The sequence below is a fragment of the Erythrolamprus reginae genome, unplaced genomic scaffold (assembly GCF_031021105.1).
Source record: "Erythrolamprus reginae isolate rEryReg1 unplaced genomic scaffold, rEryReg1.hap1 H_9, whole genome shotgun sequence".
Classification (NCBI taxonomy): Eukaryota; Metazoa; Chordata; class Lepidosauria; order Squamata; family Dipsadidae; genus Erythrolamprus; species Erythrolamprus reginae.
Window position 1 is genome coordinate 35339 of NW_027248537.1, and position 16750 is coordinate 52088.

At 40.5% G+C, this 16750-nt stretch overlaps 1 protein-coding gene across 1 annotated transcript in view; it reads left to right on the forward strand.

Moving 5' to 3' along the window:
- The window catches only part of LOC139155896 (teneurin-3), a 155878-nt gene that overhangs the window by 16897 nt on the left and 122231 nt on the right, over positions 1–16750 (forward strand). Inside the window, exon 2 of the mRNA XM_070731260.1 lies at positions 15782–15904. Coding sequence (XP_070587361.1) covers positions 15782–15904 — 123 coding nt within the window. The remainder of the gene's footprint in view (positions 1–15781; positions 15905–16750) is intronic.

Below are 16750 nucleotides of genomic sequence, written 5' to 3' on the forward strand. Positions count from 1 at the left end.
TGTAAGACCAACATCTCTTTTCTTAAAAAAGAAAAAAGAACAATTGCCAGAGGAGCTCATTTAACTAAAACAAAGGTATCATTACCAATGAGCAAGAAAGTGGCATTTTCTACCTCATTTCTACTATCTTTTAGGGTGATGAGTAATCTGTTTAGAGATTCTTTGTTCCTTAAGGAGAGAAATTGCTAGCCTATAGGTATGTTCTGGAAAGTCTGTAGCAGTGTACCAAGTAATTTGCTGGGCTACCAACATATCAAAAGCTTTCTCAAGAAAATAGGAAAGTAGACCAGCTAACAATAGATGTTGGAAGAAGCCTGTGATACTTCTAGAGAAATTAGAAAGGACAATCTAATTTTGAATAACTTCATCTGTTTTAAATAAACTGTGGAGCCCCTTCAATTTTCAAGTAGGAATGCCCATTAATTGTAAGATTTTCTTGTTTAAAAGAGTATGCCTTGAGAATGCTCTTTTAGACATTTCTTTTACATATACATTTTAAACTTAGTGTAAGACTTTCCTTACTTATGAATTATTTATTAGTTTATGAGAAAGAGTGCAGTATGATTAACATGGTGCCATAAAATTCTTGATCATAATTGATGAAATGTGGTTGTGGGAACGTTTGTTCCACAGATAGAGGTTGGGAAAGTAAATATATCTTTGCAATCAATCACTATTTTAATAAAATATCTTCCAAACTTGCATATTGTGGTTAAAAAGTATGGTGAATAAGAGAAAGTTCATAAAATCTTTTACTAAGGATGTGCATGAAATTGAAATTATTAAATTTTGGGTTTGGAATCAATTCCAAGTGGAACATTGTATTTAAAATTTCTGGATTGGTTGATTGTGATGAATAAAGCTTCAAATAAATTAAGTATTTTGTGTACTTCCAAAATAAATTGAAAATTTTCAGATATGTCAATTTCCATGGACTGCTTATTGACTGCCTTATTCAATGACTAAAGTTACAGTGCTGAAATAATTATTATCAATATCCACATTTATAATTACAGAGTTTTCCTGAGTTACATGATCACCATATTGAATATGTTTTCCTGTGCCTGACCCATTGTTTTTCTCCCCTCCCTGTAGAATGGAGAGATTGGAGGGAAGGGATTACAAGATAGTAGCATCTTATAATAGAATTATAATAGAATTATAATTATAATAGAAACATTGAATGAAGAAACATGGACATGGAAGAGCTCAGGCAGTGAAAGATGAAATACTTTAATTGCAAAGTGATGTCTCCTATCCAAGCTCCAAGTTAAGCTAAAGTGGAAGAACAAAGCCAATCATTTTTCACTATATGTTCTTCTAGTCTCTATTTTTAAGGAGAACATCAAATCACTAAAATGCCCAGCCACATTGATTGGGAACCAGAGGAAATGTAGAATGAATCGTAAGAAGTTGTTGAGTAAATGTAAAAAGAGATTGCCAAACATGAAGAAAAAAAAGAAGGTAAAGTAAATGTCGGGACATATCATGAAAATGATGTATGATCTCTGGCGGGCCCAGAATAGGGGATATTCCTCTGTCCTGGTGTTTCTTGACCCCTGGTGTCTTTCTGCGCTGTCTGGAGGGATTGGGAGTGCTTGGCACGGTTTTACAGCGGTTCTGCTCCTACCTCTCCAGTCAGTTGAGTTGGTGTTGGTTGGAGGACAGAGATCAACCCCTTGGTCCCTCTGCTGTGGGGTGCCTTAGGGGTTGGCTCTCTCCACCTTACTGTTTAACATCTACATGAAACCACTGGGTGAGATCATCTGACGGCACAGGGTGAGTTTTCAGCAGTATGCTGATGATACTCAGCTGTACATTTCCATCCCGTGTCAATTCAGTGAAGTGGTGGCAGTGATATGCCTGTGCCTGGAGGCTGTGAGGGTCTGGATGGGCGTCAACAGGCTCAAACTCAATCCCGACAAGACGGAGTGGCTGTGGATCCTGCCTACTAAGGACAATTCCATCGGTCCATCCATTACCCTGGGAGGAGAATCTTGACCCTCTCAGAGAGGGTCTGCAACTTGGGAGTCCTCCTTGATCCACAGTTGGGGCTAGAGCAACATCTCTCAGCTGTGGCTAGGGAGCCTTTCACACAGGTTTGCCTGGTGCACCAATTGCGGCCCTATTTGAATAGTGAGTCTCTTCTTACAGTCACTCATGCCCTCATCACCTCAACGTTTGATTACTGCAATGCACTCTACATGGGGCTATCCTTGAAGAACGTTCAGAACTTCAGCTTGTTCAGAATACAGCCGCGCGAGTCGTCATGGGTGTTCCTAAATACACCCATGTAACTCTATCACTGCGTGAGCTGCATTGGATTCCGATTGATCTCTGAAGGCTATTCAAGGTGTTGGTTATTACCTATAAAGCCCTACATAGCTTGGTACCAGATTACTTACAGGATCATCTTCTGCCTTACACATCCCAGCGACTGATCAGAGCCCACAGAGTTGGCCTTCTCCATGTCCTGTCACTGAAACAATGTCGGCTGGCAGGGCTGCAGGGAAGAACCATCTCTATGGCAGCTTCAGTCCTCTTGAACCAATTCCCCCGGAGATTAACTCGGCCCCCACCCTCATGGCCTTCTGAAAGGCTAAAAACACAGCTTTGCTGGCAGGTCCGGGGTCATTGAGCATTATACTCTGCTCAAGCCAGTAGCACTGAATGAATGATGTATGAATGATTAAAACTGGGGTTTTTAAATTGTGTTTTTATTATTGTATTTTCTTATTGTTGTACACCGCCCTGTGTCGACTTGGACAAGGGTGGCCGATAAATTTGATTAAATAAATAAATAAATTGCCAAGAAGAGAAAAGACAAAGTTCTCAAGAAGGAACTTAACAAAGAGTTTTTCACAGCTTTCAAGAGAGACAAGAAGCAGTACTAAAGCAACATCAGTTAAGATAATCAAATGGAATCAGATGTGGGAAAATAAGGAAACATTTTGAACTCAACCTTGAATTGGTATCATAGGGATGCCAATGGATAGAAAGTAACTGACTCAAAATTAAAGATGGAAAGAGTGTAGGTAAATTCTGTACAATAGATCTGTTCAAATCCAAAATACCTTTAAAGTTGAACAACCCTTTGGTCATTATCAAATCAGAAGGCTGCAGAAACTGATGGCTTATCTTCAGAAATATGGCAAACTAGAAAAGAAGAATCAAATTATGCCAGAAAATCTGGAGAATTCACACATTGGCAATTACATTGGAAGAAGTTAGTCTAAATGCCAATGTCGAAGAAAGTATAATATTTTTATACTTCAGAACAGAAAAAAAATGGTTTAGAAAAGAAATACTATTGCTGATGCATGCTGGATAACTGAAAAACCAAAGAATGTCAAAAAGATGTCAATATGTGCTTTATTGATTGTAGAAAAGCCTTTGATTGTGTTAGTTGTGTAAAGCTGTCAGATGTTTTTAGGAAAATGGGAACCCGGAATGCATCATTGTCCTTCATCAAAAACACAGTCAAGGAAGATGCAGTCTAGATGGAATTTGATAAAACAGACTGGCTTCAAATTGTCAAGGAGGGAGACAGGATTGTATGTTCCTGGAGTGGTTTCACAATGAAGGAAGAAATATCAATAATCTACTAATGGTAGCTAGCAAGCCCTAGATGATGTTGAACATTATTATTATTATTATTATTATTATTATTATTATTGTTGTTGTTATTATTATTAATTAGACGTGTATGCCGCCCCTCTCCGGAGACCCCGGGCGGCTTGCAACATACAATACAAAACAATATACCGTATTTTCTGGCGTATAAGACGACTGGGTGTATAAGATGACCCCCTAACTTTTCCAGTTAAAATATAGAATTTGAGATATACTGGCCGTATAAGACTACCCCTCTTCTGACGCACATGCATTCGCTCCCCTTCTGTGCTGCGGCCGCGAGGGAAAGGAAGGGGGGGAGGAACGAGTGAGTGAGCGAACGAGAAACGAGGTGTTGGTGGAGACGGCGGGCTGAGGCAAAGGGCTGCGTTTTCCTTCCCTCCCTCCCTCCCTCCTGCCCCCATCCTGGATGGAAGCCCCGCTCGGCCAAGCAGCCCTCTTTTGACGCACATGCCTTCGCTCCCCTTCTGTGCTGCGGCGGCGAGGGAAAGGAAGGGGGGGAGGAACGAACGAGTGAGCGAGCGAGAAACGGGGTGTTGGTGGAGACGGCGGGCTGAGGCAAAGGGCTGCGTTTCCCTTCCCTCCCTCCTGCCCCCGTCCTGAATGGAAGCCCCGCTCGGCCAAGCAGCCCGGGATCTCCGCCGCTTGCAAACCGGGCGGACGGAGCGGACCCGCGCTCACTTTCGGCTCCGGGGACTGCGGGTGGCTACGGCGCCGAAAGGAAAAAGAAGTTGCTGAGCGTCCCTTCGTCGTAAACCTGACGGGAGGCGATGCCGCAAGACACTGTCTCCTCGAGCGCTCCCTTGCCTCCCGAACTCCCGCCTGTGAAGAGAAACCAAAGGGGGAAATAAAAAAACAAGGCGTCGTGCGAGCGCCAACCGATTCCAGAGCTCCCTCGCCGGCTTCATCGACGCGCTGCTGTTGCTGCTGTCACTGCCGCCTGAGGCGGCGGCACTCGAATCTGGCGTGGTGGAAAATCTGGAGGCAGGCAAAGATTTTCCACCACGCCAGATTCGAGTGCCGCCGCCTCAGGTGGCAGCGACAGCAGCAACAGCAGTGCGTCGATGAAGCCGGCGAGGGAGCTCCGGAATCGGTTGGCGCTCGCACGACGCCTTGTTTTTTTATTTCCCCCTTTGGTTTCTCTTCACAGGCGGGAGTTCGGGGAGCTTTCGGCTGGCAAGGGAGCGCTCGAGGAGACAGCGTCTTGCGGCATTGCCTCCCGTCAGGTTTATGACGAAGGGACGCTCAGCAACTTCTTTTTCCTTTCGGCGCCGTAGCCACCCGCAGTCCCCGGAGCCGAAAGTGAGCGCAGGTCCGCTCCCCCCCCTCCTCAATCCCGCTCCCTCCCTCCTCCCGCCCGCGGCTCTGGCACCCGTGTTAAGCAGCAGCTTTCGCTGCGTGGCTGCTGCGTATGAATGACTTCGGCACCGAATGGGCGCAGTATCCGGCGTATAAGACGACCCCCCACTTTGGAAAAGATTTTCAGGGGTTAAAAAGTCGTCTTATACGCCGGAAAATACGGTATGTACAAATCTAATAATGAAAACAATGACTAAAATCCCATTATCTTAAAAAACAATCAATATTTCGCAATCATATCCACACATAACATTTAATGGTCAGAAAGGGTGGGGCATGAAAGACAAGAGGAATAAATATATATTTAAAAGCCTAGAGGTTAAAGCTACTGCCTTACAGACAGACTGCCCAAGTTCAAATCACACTAAGGGTATGGCTAGCAGATGAGAGCAAAATAGCTTAAAATAGTTCTATACTAGTCTTCCTTCCTTTTCATTAGCAGCAAAAATATGTTACATATATTTTTATACATATACAGAGCCAGGGTGATGCAGTGGTTAGAGTGCAGCACTGTAGGCTACTTCAGCTAACTGCTAGCTGTAGTTCAGCAGTTCAAATCTCACCACCGGCTCAAGGATGACTCAGCCTTCCATCCTTCTAAGGTGGGTAACATAGGACCCAGATTGTTGGGGGCAATATGCTGATTCTGTAAACCGCTTCGAGAGGGCTGTTAAACATTATGAAGCGGTATATAAGTCTAAATGCTATTGCTATACGTACCCACACACCTAAAATTCTAATGTCTGTTTATCTGTAAGCTTTCATGGGGCAGTTTTTGAAGTAAGGTATCTTATATGGGCAAATTTATATAATGTGTCCAAAATCCAGGACCTATGGAATACTATGGAATACTTAGGAAACCTGTTAGATGCAGAAAATATAAAATCTTGACACACTTAATTTTGGAAAATATTTGTAGCTCATTGAAATCAGTGCTAGCACTGATGATGTTACCTATTTGGGTAATGAAATGTCTGTGTGATGATCCGGAGCATGGCATGAAAGCAACACAACCAGAGAACAGGTCTAATTCCCCTTTATTGCTCCAACTGTGCCTTCAAACATTCCCACATTTACTACAAGTCCTGGAACAAAGCTCTCACACACACTTTCAGAAGCCTATGGCTGCAAGTAATCCAGTAAGCCAGGTTAATCAAACAGCAACCAGGGCCATCAGTCCAATAAGCCAGGTTAGCCCAAACATTAACCAGGTCCAGCAGTCCAATAAACTAGATTAGCTAAACAGTAACTAGAGCAAGAAATTCAGCAAAGCAAGCAAACTGGCAAGCCCCACAAGACAGAGTACAGCCATCTTCAGGCTTTGGCAAGTGCATATGAGGCTCCCCAGATTCAGCACTTGTTCCCAACAAATGCCCCTCCCGCCGGCACCTGTTCAATGCTTCTAGTTCTGATTTTGACAAATTCACTTTTGAACTTTTAGAAAACTTTTAGAAAAAGGACTCTGTTTTATTTGACTGAATTCTGACTGGCAGCTTGACATACAGATTGAGAGAAATCCAAAGAATAAGAATTGTGTAGTAATATAGACAGGTTTTTTTTAGCTGCTCCGTTTAGAAAATAATTTGCCAGGCTCACCTTTACATTGTAATTACAAATATAACTATACATTGTTAATTAATTTAATACAATGAAATGTGTATAAAAATTGATTAAATGTAAGTTGCTGTTAAAGCATAATAGCAAATGAAGATCTATCAAGCAGTTGCAAAATTATAAATATTTTTTTAAATTTTGAAAGGACCATTTTTTAAATTTTTACAAAATTACTTCCTGAATTTGGGTAGCACAACTAATAGAATCTTTCCTTCTGATTCCATAATAAAGAAATACATCAGTTATCAAAACAATATTAATTTTTTTCTAAAATCACCAAAAATACTGTGGGTATGTTTTTGTATATGGGTATGCGTGTTTGTATCTGTGCATCCATCATTTTAATTTGCAAAAAAACTTGCAATTCTACCATATTATCTTATGGAATCTAAAATAATGTTAATCTTATGTATCAGGAGACATAATAACAATACAGTGGTCCCCCGAGTTTCGCGATCTCGATCTTCGCTAAACGCTATATCGCGATTTTTCCACCCAGAAGTAAAAACACCATCTGCGCATGCGCGCCCTTTTTTTCTATGGCCACGCATGCGTAGATGGTGGAGTTTGCGTTCCCCGCCGGGCAGATCAGCTGCTGGGCGGCTTCTCTGGGTCTTCCCCCTCTTGCTGGCAGGAGGGCGAGCGGCGGGCATCAGCGAGGAGCCGGGGTTTCCCCTTTGCGTGGGCGGCCGGTAAGACCCCAGCGCCGCTTCCCAGCTGAGTCCTGAAGCCAAACGCGGAAGTTCGCCTTTGCCGTTTGGCTTCAGGACTCAGCTGGGAAGCGGCGCGAGCGAACAGCGTGGGCGGGCGAAGGGCGGGCGAGCGGCGGGCGGGCAGGCAGGCAGCGGACAAGCGGCGGGCGGACAAGCGGCGGGCACGGCAGCAGCGAGGAGTTTGCGTGGGCGGCGGGGAAACCCCAATCTTCGGCTCCTCGCTGCTGCGGCGGAAGTAAAAACACCATCTGCGCATGCGCAGATGGTGTTTTTACTTCCGCACCGCTACTTCGCGAAAAATCGATCATCGCGAGGGGTCCTGGAACGGAACCCTCGCGATAATCGGGGGACCACTGTACTTTGTTAATATATATTTTGTAAGAAACTGACACACAGATTGAATATATAAAATTCACTGTAAACCAGTGATAACTGCAGTGCATGCACACATTTAATATAGATTTTGAATGCCAAAAGCACTCAGAAAATAGTTACATAGCACTTTCTTTTTTCAAATATTCAAAATAGATTATTTTTCCCTCCCTATCTTTTCACTTCCCTTTTCTAAAATGTATTTAGTTCCAGCTGTTTCCTGATAATTTAATATAATTGTCAGGGAAGTTATTTAATGAATAAACAGGTCAGGGCACTTTTAAGAAATAAAATTTTAGAAGAAAGGTTTTTGCTGCTATTCAGTAGGATATTTCACTATAAAATATTAGGTGTGGAAAGAATATAATTTTTTTACTATAACAGAAGTATAACAGACAGCCCTCATGGAAGCACTTCACATACTTACATTGAATATGCCTTTCATTATGGTAGTAAAGGCTAATAATTTAACCTATATATTATTGAGTAAACCTTTCAGAAATAATTGAGTTTACCATAATTTATTTCTAAGTTTGTACATACTGACTTGCAGTTATTCTGAGGCTGTGAGTACATTTGATTCTCCCTTGGAATATTGTGATAAATACATCGACCAGTGTTTAAAATAATAATAATAATAATAACACATTTAGTAAACTTGGTATGAACTCATATATTAATTTTATTTTTCCATTCTATAGAAAAGTTTGCTGTAATGAGATTCTTTTAAATGCGCATTTCATTCGCAATTTCATGTTTTCATTTCATGTCCAAGTAGAATAATAGTCCAAGAAGGTATAAAATCATTCAGCACCTTTTATTACATTATATTATAATGGAATATTTGTTGTAATTGTTGCTGCCATCTTATTATGGAATGAATTGCATTCTCTGTATCATTTGTGAATTGTAACACACCATGCAAATTTTATTACAAAACAGGGAATTTTAGCTATCTCTAATATTTGAATGTTACGTTCATTTGACCTTGCTATATTTGACTCCATAAATCTTTCTAATAGATTTCATTACTTTTAGTCATTAACATGTGAAAAAGCTATTTATCATGCATATTTTCAATATGCCCAGCGATTCTACAATTATCCTTGTAGCTTGACATGCATAAACAAGTTTGTTTGCCTTTTCTAAAATTATTAGTAAACTCATATATATTTTAAAGAAATATATTTCACATATGAACTTTTGAAAACCTACTGGCATTTAGAGGTGTTTTTCCTTCTGTGCTAATTATCTAATATTAAATTAGCTTTGTAAACTGACTTTTAGCTGGATCATGAGGAAAGGAATATAATGTAGATGCTTTGCGGTATGCATTGTAGTCTGTGTGTGTGCATTTAAAAGTAAAGTCGAGAAAAGATGAAAAAACAATGGATGTAATCTTCATCTCTTTGGTTATTTTTAAAAAAAATTTGCAGTTTTGTTACAATGTTTGTGTATTATATTTTAGGGTTGAGATAGCATTGTGTTGTGTTAATCAGATAGAAGCCATGTAGGAGATATTTAATTGCTGCATTTTCATTTTTAAAAAATACAAACAGCTTTTTCTATAAATATTTCAAATACACAAATTAAATATCAAAATTCTGTTATATGCTTCTTTGGTTACGATCCCACCCATCTATTTAGATCACTGGAAAAGGTCTTCTGAAAATGCTCATACTTCAAGAAACTCAATTACCATATGGGGAAGTACTTTCTCTTTTATAGTTCCCAGGTTATGGAATGGGCTCTAAGGAAGTGATAATAACAAATAGCTTTTACCAAGGTTTTAATTATTAATTACTTTAAATGACTGATTTTAATTTTGATTTCGTCTTTGTTATGCTTTGTATTTTTCACTGTAATAAACTACCGTGAGCCTCCAAGATGGTTATATTGTCCACAAGCTGTGATTGGTACTTCCTATACTTTTGTTTTTGATTAATTTAAATATTTCATAATCTTTTTATTTGTATGAATGTTTCATAGTTTTTTTAACTTATGAGCTACTAGAATCACATTAGTGAGATGCACTGCTTTGCAAACGAACAAACAAATACTTTGAAAAAATACCAAGATAATTCCAGCAGTTTTCAGGAAATGATATTTGGTCAGGCGAGTTGCATTGAAAATAAGGAAAAATAAATGTAGAATGGGCATGGCCAATGTTCAAACGATACAGGCTTCTCCTGCGCTCCTCAGGGAAAGCCAAACCTCAGCTGTTAGGACACCTGAAACCAAACCAGAACCAGTTCAGATCTTTCCTGGAGTGGCAGTGGAGAAGAGAGGCACCAGTCAGGGGCCAGGGGAGCTTGCAAACCACCACAGAGAACCTGCACCAGCCTCTTGGCAAACAGCTAAATGAATGATTCTGTCGCCGTAGCTAGGCCAGCCACGAATGGAGAGATCATGGATTACCTGAGTGACAAGTGACAAGATCTAAGTGTTTGTGCTGGAGAAAGGTGAAGAAGAACTGAGCTGGGTGAGTGTTTGGCCAATTTAATGATGAAGAAAACTTAAAAGGAACTAAAAGAGGCTTCAAACTGGCGGAATTGGCTATCTAGAAATAGGAAATAGCAGAGATTTAGATATTTAAAGGAACAAGTCCTTTTATAAAGGAACAACTCTAAAAACCCAAACTTTAGGATAACTTTATAATTGGATTTGGTGGGAGTTAAAGCAACTGAAGAAGAATAAGAATTTGGAAAAAATATTTTATAAGTCACAAGTAGATTTAAAATACAGAGTTTCTTCTTTATTAAAAAAGCTGTTTGGGGAAGTAACATCACCATCTGCTGTTAAATTAAAATATTGCAACAGATTGTGGAAAGTTTTGGATTTGGACAGCTGGAAATTGACCTTGCTCGTGAGATAACTAGAAACTTGGTGAAAGAAGATAAGAGAATTTTGGATTGGATTGGATGGAAATACAAAGGGATTATATGGATTTAAGATTACTTTGTGAATTGTGAACTTGATAACATGGAGGTGTATATCTATGAAGAACTGATTGAGATGTTTAAAGACCTTTATGAAGATATTAAAAAATTGTCTTTTAGAAACCAGAGGTGAAAAGCAAGTAAAAATGAAATTGGACTATAAATAATATTTAGAATATACAATGATGGAAAATGAAAATGAAAAAAATGAAAACCCAGGAGACCCAGGAATTGAAAACCCAGGAGTTGAAAAGAGAATAAAAAAGACAAAACAGATTGATGACTACACTGGGATCTACAGTAATAAGTAAAATGAAAAGAGGATTGAAAATGACAAACAGATGATTACATTGGGCTTTTTAGTGATGTGAAAAATGAAAAGTGAATAAAAAAATAAGCAAATTGATAATTCCACTGGGATTCACAGTGACATCAAGAGAGTAAAAAAGGAGTATGAGTATCAGAAAAAACAGGGATAATAGGGAGAAGAGATTAGGAGGAATTGAGAAAAGTCTTATAAAAATATCATATATAAAAAGGAAGGAAAGGAATTTGGGAAAAAAATATTGATACAAAAGCAAAAGAAAGAAAAGGAAAAGTTAAGAGAAGAGGTTGGAAAGGGAAAATTTATAAGAAGTAGAATTTGTGTGAGACCAAAAGAGCATGGATGACTGATGGCTGAATGTTATAAGATTTTTTATTTAGAATCATTGTGCTATATCTAATTATGTTAATAATATTAGTTGTGTATAGGTATGTACAATTAATGAACATAATTATCTCATTAAGAAGTTTTTTTTATAAATTACATGTTGGTTTGAATTAAATTTTGTACTGCACAGAATCTTATCTAGAGGTTCTCCCAAACCCCCGTAAACCCCTGTAAACTCCCAGCAGCCCACCCCTGAATTAAGGTATTAGTCCATTAAAAGAAAGCCCAAAATCTGTAGTTCAGTCAGCCGTGGGTTGCTACTGGTCCAGTCCAGTTCTATGAACTGGTAGCAACAGGAAGTTCCTCCCACCCACCCCGGACATTTATGCACATGCAAACAGGTAGCAATGTGATTTAGAACCGATCACTGGGTTCAGTCATATTTTTATTAGGCTCAATAAACCGACTCAGATATTTTGAGTTCTGTAGGCCTTTTCTTCCGGTAAAGTGTCATGAATGTAACAGGGAAGTTCAGTCAGACCAAATGAGCTCAGTTCAAATTCAAAGTGTAAGATGTAGGTTGTGTTTCATGTATTAGCAATAGAAGTTGTCACTGCACTGTATAAGATTAAATATTTGTTTGTTTGTCAAACATGTACACGATAGCAGGTATCGATATAAACATAAGCAAAGTAAATATAGATAAATGAGGACAATAAGACAGGGACTGTAGGCACAATGATGCACTTATGCATACCCCTTACAGATCTCTTAGGAATTGGGTGAGGTCGACAGTAGACAGTCTAAGGTTAAAGTTTTGGGGGTTTGAGGAAGAAACCACGGAGTCAGGTAGTGCATTCCAGGCATTGATCACTCTGTTGAAGTCATATTTTGTTCAGCCAAGTTTGGAGCGGTTTACATTAAGTTTGTATCTATTTATTTATTTATTTATTTATTTATTTATTTTGTCTAGCACGTGTTGGTAATATACATAGATATAACATTGTTTATATCTGTAAGATGGGTACTGATAAGAGAGAACATAAGGACAGGGACAGTAGGCATGCTGGTGCACTTATGCACGCCCCTTACTGACCTCTTAGGAATTGGTTGAGGTCAATTAGGTGAGCCGCCCTGAGTCCTCGGAGAGGGGTGGCATACAAATCCAATAAATAGATAGATATAGAGAGAGATGACAGTCTAATTTTTGGGGTTTGGTGATGAAACCACAGTCAGGCAGTTGTTTTCTAGGCATTAACCACTCTGTTGCTAAAGTTGTATTTTCTACTGTCAAGTTTGGAGCAGTTCACTTTATGAACCGCTCCAAACTTGTCTTTTAAATGGTTGTCCTTTAAAGATAGCTTTAAAGGACAACAAAAATAATTGCTGCCTTCAATGCTTTGTTTTCATGGGGAAAAGCATATTTTTTCTTTGTATGGTTTAGGAACTTAGTTCAGTGATCACAGTTTGTTTTGAGCCAGAAGCGAATTGAGGTATGATTGCATGTAAGGTTTATTGGCTGTTATTTACTCTGTTTCCTGATTTTTTTATACACAACGTAAAGAATTAAAGTCATGTTTGGAAGGGCAACATTCTGTACTTCCTCATTTAATTTAAAATTAATTTAATTAATTTAATTTAAAAGGTATGTTCCTTTTTTATTCAACAATGTAGTATTCATTCTCAAATAAATGTGTTTACCCTCAGCCCAAAGAAGCAAACTTCTTTTATTTCTGGACATGCAAATAATGTTCTCCCATGTCTCTGGAAGGAGAGTCCAGCATGGGTTTAGCTCGAGTCTTATTGGTAGGGACTGAGTTATAAATTAATATAATTACCATATTAATTAGGTACCGCCCCCTTGCTGCCCCTGTACCTCAGTTTTAAAAAACTCAGTCAAGGAAGGGACTTTGAGTTTTTTACTCCTGAGGGAGTGTATTCAATTATAATGATAATAAACTGTTAATTTCTTTATTAATGTTGTTGTTTTATCTTTATACAGGTATCATACAGCTGGGGTTTCTGCCCTCCGCGGGCAGCACCCCCTTCGGTCTCCTTATGGGGCCTCTTCTCCCCGCGAGTACTGCCCTGAAGAGGAGAGGATGGGCTACAGGTCCCTGTCCCCCGAGGCCAGACCTAGCCCTACACCTCGGGTGGGGGGGGGGTCCGCCCCCCCCATTAACGAGGGCGGCGAATGGCCGGACAAAAGGGGAAAAAAATGTAAAAAATAAAGTCACAGCGTTACCGGGCCGCCTCCCAGCTGATTTCCAGCGTGCCGGTTGTCGATATCGAGCTGAGGCGAGCCGAGGGAAGGCCGAAGGCAGCGGCGCCGCAGGGAGAGGTCCCTTGCCGTTTTCCCCTCACTGGCTGCAAGACAGGCTGGAGAGCCACTTTGAAGGTCGCGCCCGCCATTTTGTAAGGTGAAAAGAGCGCGAAAAGCCGGTATTATTAGCAGGGAGCCTGGCGGAGCGCCAGGGATCGTTGAGGCATGTTCTGCCTAGTAACTCCCCTGATTGGTGGTGGGCTGGTCACGTGACGTGACGTCATTGCCCACGTCATAGCCAAGAAGCTGTAATACAGCCTACAGCTTTGGTATTGTGAGGAGAGTGGCTGCGTTTATTGTTACCGTGCTGTATATCTGGTTAATATTAGCTGTGAGTATGCTGCCCCATTACAATATTAAATAAGGATGGCTGATCAATCCAGCAATCGTGGGGAGGACCAACCCCAATCCACTGCTGTGCCTGCGAAAAATAAGGACAAAGTGTCTGGCAAGGCCAAATCGAAGTCTTCTCAGTCTTCAGCTTCAATTAAGGAGGCTGAGAGGAAAATCAGGGCCTTAGAACAAAGGCTGGAGGCGGCCTTAGCTTCCCCTGCTTCAGGAATTTTGGCCATACCCCCATTCCAGCCTCTTCCCCCTTCAAGAACAGCATCCCCTGGATTGCCCTTGGGGGCCATAGGCACTGCAAGTGAAAGGGATTGGTCTCCTGACCGTCAGGCCTTGTCAGGCCCTCCTCCACCTTCGCCTCTCACTAGGCCAGATAGGCCTGCTTCAGCCACTCATCATGCCTATGGGGTTTCTTCAGGGACACAGGCTTGTGCTCCAACAGCAACGTTCACTCCAACAGCTGCAGGGCTTAGATCCCAAGCTGATGTCTGGCAGGCCTTCCCACCATCCCTGCAGGACATGATTGCCAACGTTTATGCGCAGGGAATGGCGGTTGGGGCCCAACGTGTGACACCCCCATTACCACAGCCATCCCATCCCAGGGACCTTTGGTCAGCACCACCGCCCCCCCCCCCCTGGGCTGGATTCACTTGTAGGAGACACTGGGCTGCTGGAGGAAGACAGTGAGCATGGGAACAATGAACTGTCTGATGATGAGTATGCCTTTCCAGAACAGCCAGCTCCCGCAGGGCTATTTAAGCCAGCTTTATTTAGGCTACTCTTGCACAAGGTGAAACAAACCTTGGATGTGCCAGGTGCGGCGGCACCTCCGGATGCAGGGGATGGACTTAGAACTTCTGCCTCCCTGTGTAAAGAGCAGCCCAGGGAGTCTGATACTGTTCCTGCAATGGAGATATTCTTAGAGAACATCAAGCGCACCTGGCAACACCCAGCAGCGGCCCAAGGCCCCTCCAATGTAGAGCGTCGTTTCTACACATTTGACAACGAGATGGAGAATCTCTTACAGTTTCCGCCAGTGGACAAACCGGTAGCCACACTGGTGTCCAATGCCGCCTTTCCTTCTGAGACTACGGATAGTCTCAAGCCAGATGAGAGACGGGCCGAAACCCTCCTGAAGAAGGCCCACCAGATGGCAGCATGGGCCCTACGGGCTGCATCGACGGCCTCCATCTTTAATAGGGCATCCATCATGTGGATTCAGGAGGTTCAGGCTAGGATGGGACCTGAAGATCCTCGTCTAAAACAGGATCTCAACAAACTCCTGGCTGCGGCCGAATTCTCGTTACATTGATTTTAAATGCAGAAGTGTATGTACTTGAAGTATTTGTTTTTTAAAATATAGTTGTCTGTTTAATAAATCAAGAATGTAGATGCAGTTATAAAGATATAATGAAATTGGAGAGGAGTTGTATATTTTAAAATTAAAATAATTCTTGCCATCTAAAGATGGGTTGGGAAGACATAAAGTCATTAAATCGCAGGTGAAAATTACTCTAATTTCCATTTCAGAAGGTAAGTGAACGGGTTACATTTTGCTTCTATTTCTATTAAATGGAGAATTATGTACTAGGGGTACTCTGCATTATTGTTTTATGGCTAAAATTAATTTATAATGAATTTTTATATGTCCTTTTAAATTTATCAGACACCATTATGCCAAAAACAAAGTAAAATAATTAAAAGCTTATTAAAATATCCATTTGTATTGTATTTTAAAATACCGATGTTGGCTATGTAAATGTTTTCACTGTTCATTGTAGTTTTTTCACCTAATATAACTTGTGAAATGATATATTTTCTTCACCAATAGCAATGCATCTATTTGGCCTCAATTGGCAGTTACAACAGACTGAAAATGACACGTTTGAAAATGGAAAAGTGAATTCTGAAACTGTGCCAACACACACTATATCATTACCTACTGGTGAAAATGGTAAGACAACACATAATATGAATTGGAGTTTTTTTATTCCAATATATTAAGTTTTTAAATATTCTCTGTTATTAGAAATTTAAAACTATAGTTATCTGAATGATCTTGAGCTAGGCCCTTGCTCTCAACTCAACTCTCCTAGGATTCTTGTGAGCAAAATAGACAGGGGCATTATGTACATCATTTAAATTGTACAAAGCAGAGGTGGAACACAAATCCAATAAAATACAAAATAAGAAAATACTTTGAACATTTCTTAGACTTATATACCACTCATAGTGCTTTACAGCCCTCTGTAATTGGTATACAGAGTCAGCATATTACCTCCAACAATCTCATTTTACTAACCATGGAAAGATGGAAGGCTGAGTCAATCTTGAACTGGTCAGGATCAAATTGCTGCAGTCGGCAGAGTTAGTTTGCAATACTGCATTCTAACTACTGTGCCTCTACGGCTCATAGTAACTCAAACCCCATCATGATTAGGCCTCTTATACACCTATATATGCTTGAATTGGAAACAGTGATAATAATAATCAGGCTGCATGTTTTTTGATGTCTTTCCAGATACAATACTTCTGGATTATAGATACAAGCAAATTGGTTCCCTTTTGTTTTTTCAAGTTCTTTCTAAAGTAGTGTTTTCCTATACGTGGTAGCAGTATCCATTGTTCTTTTAATATAACTATATAAAGCAAAGGATGTTGAGTTTTTGCCAAACCATGTACATATATTTTTCTGTGAGGATATTCATCTTCTGCCAGTGCTGCATTTTTCATGAATCTTTCCCTTGTGTTATGAACTGAAATAGCTATTTCTTATTGTACATTATCTGTCTTTTATGTC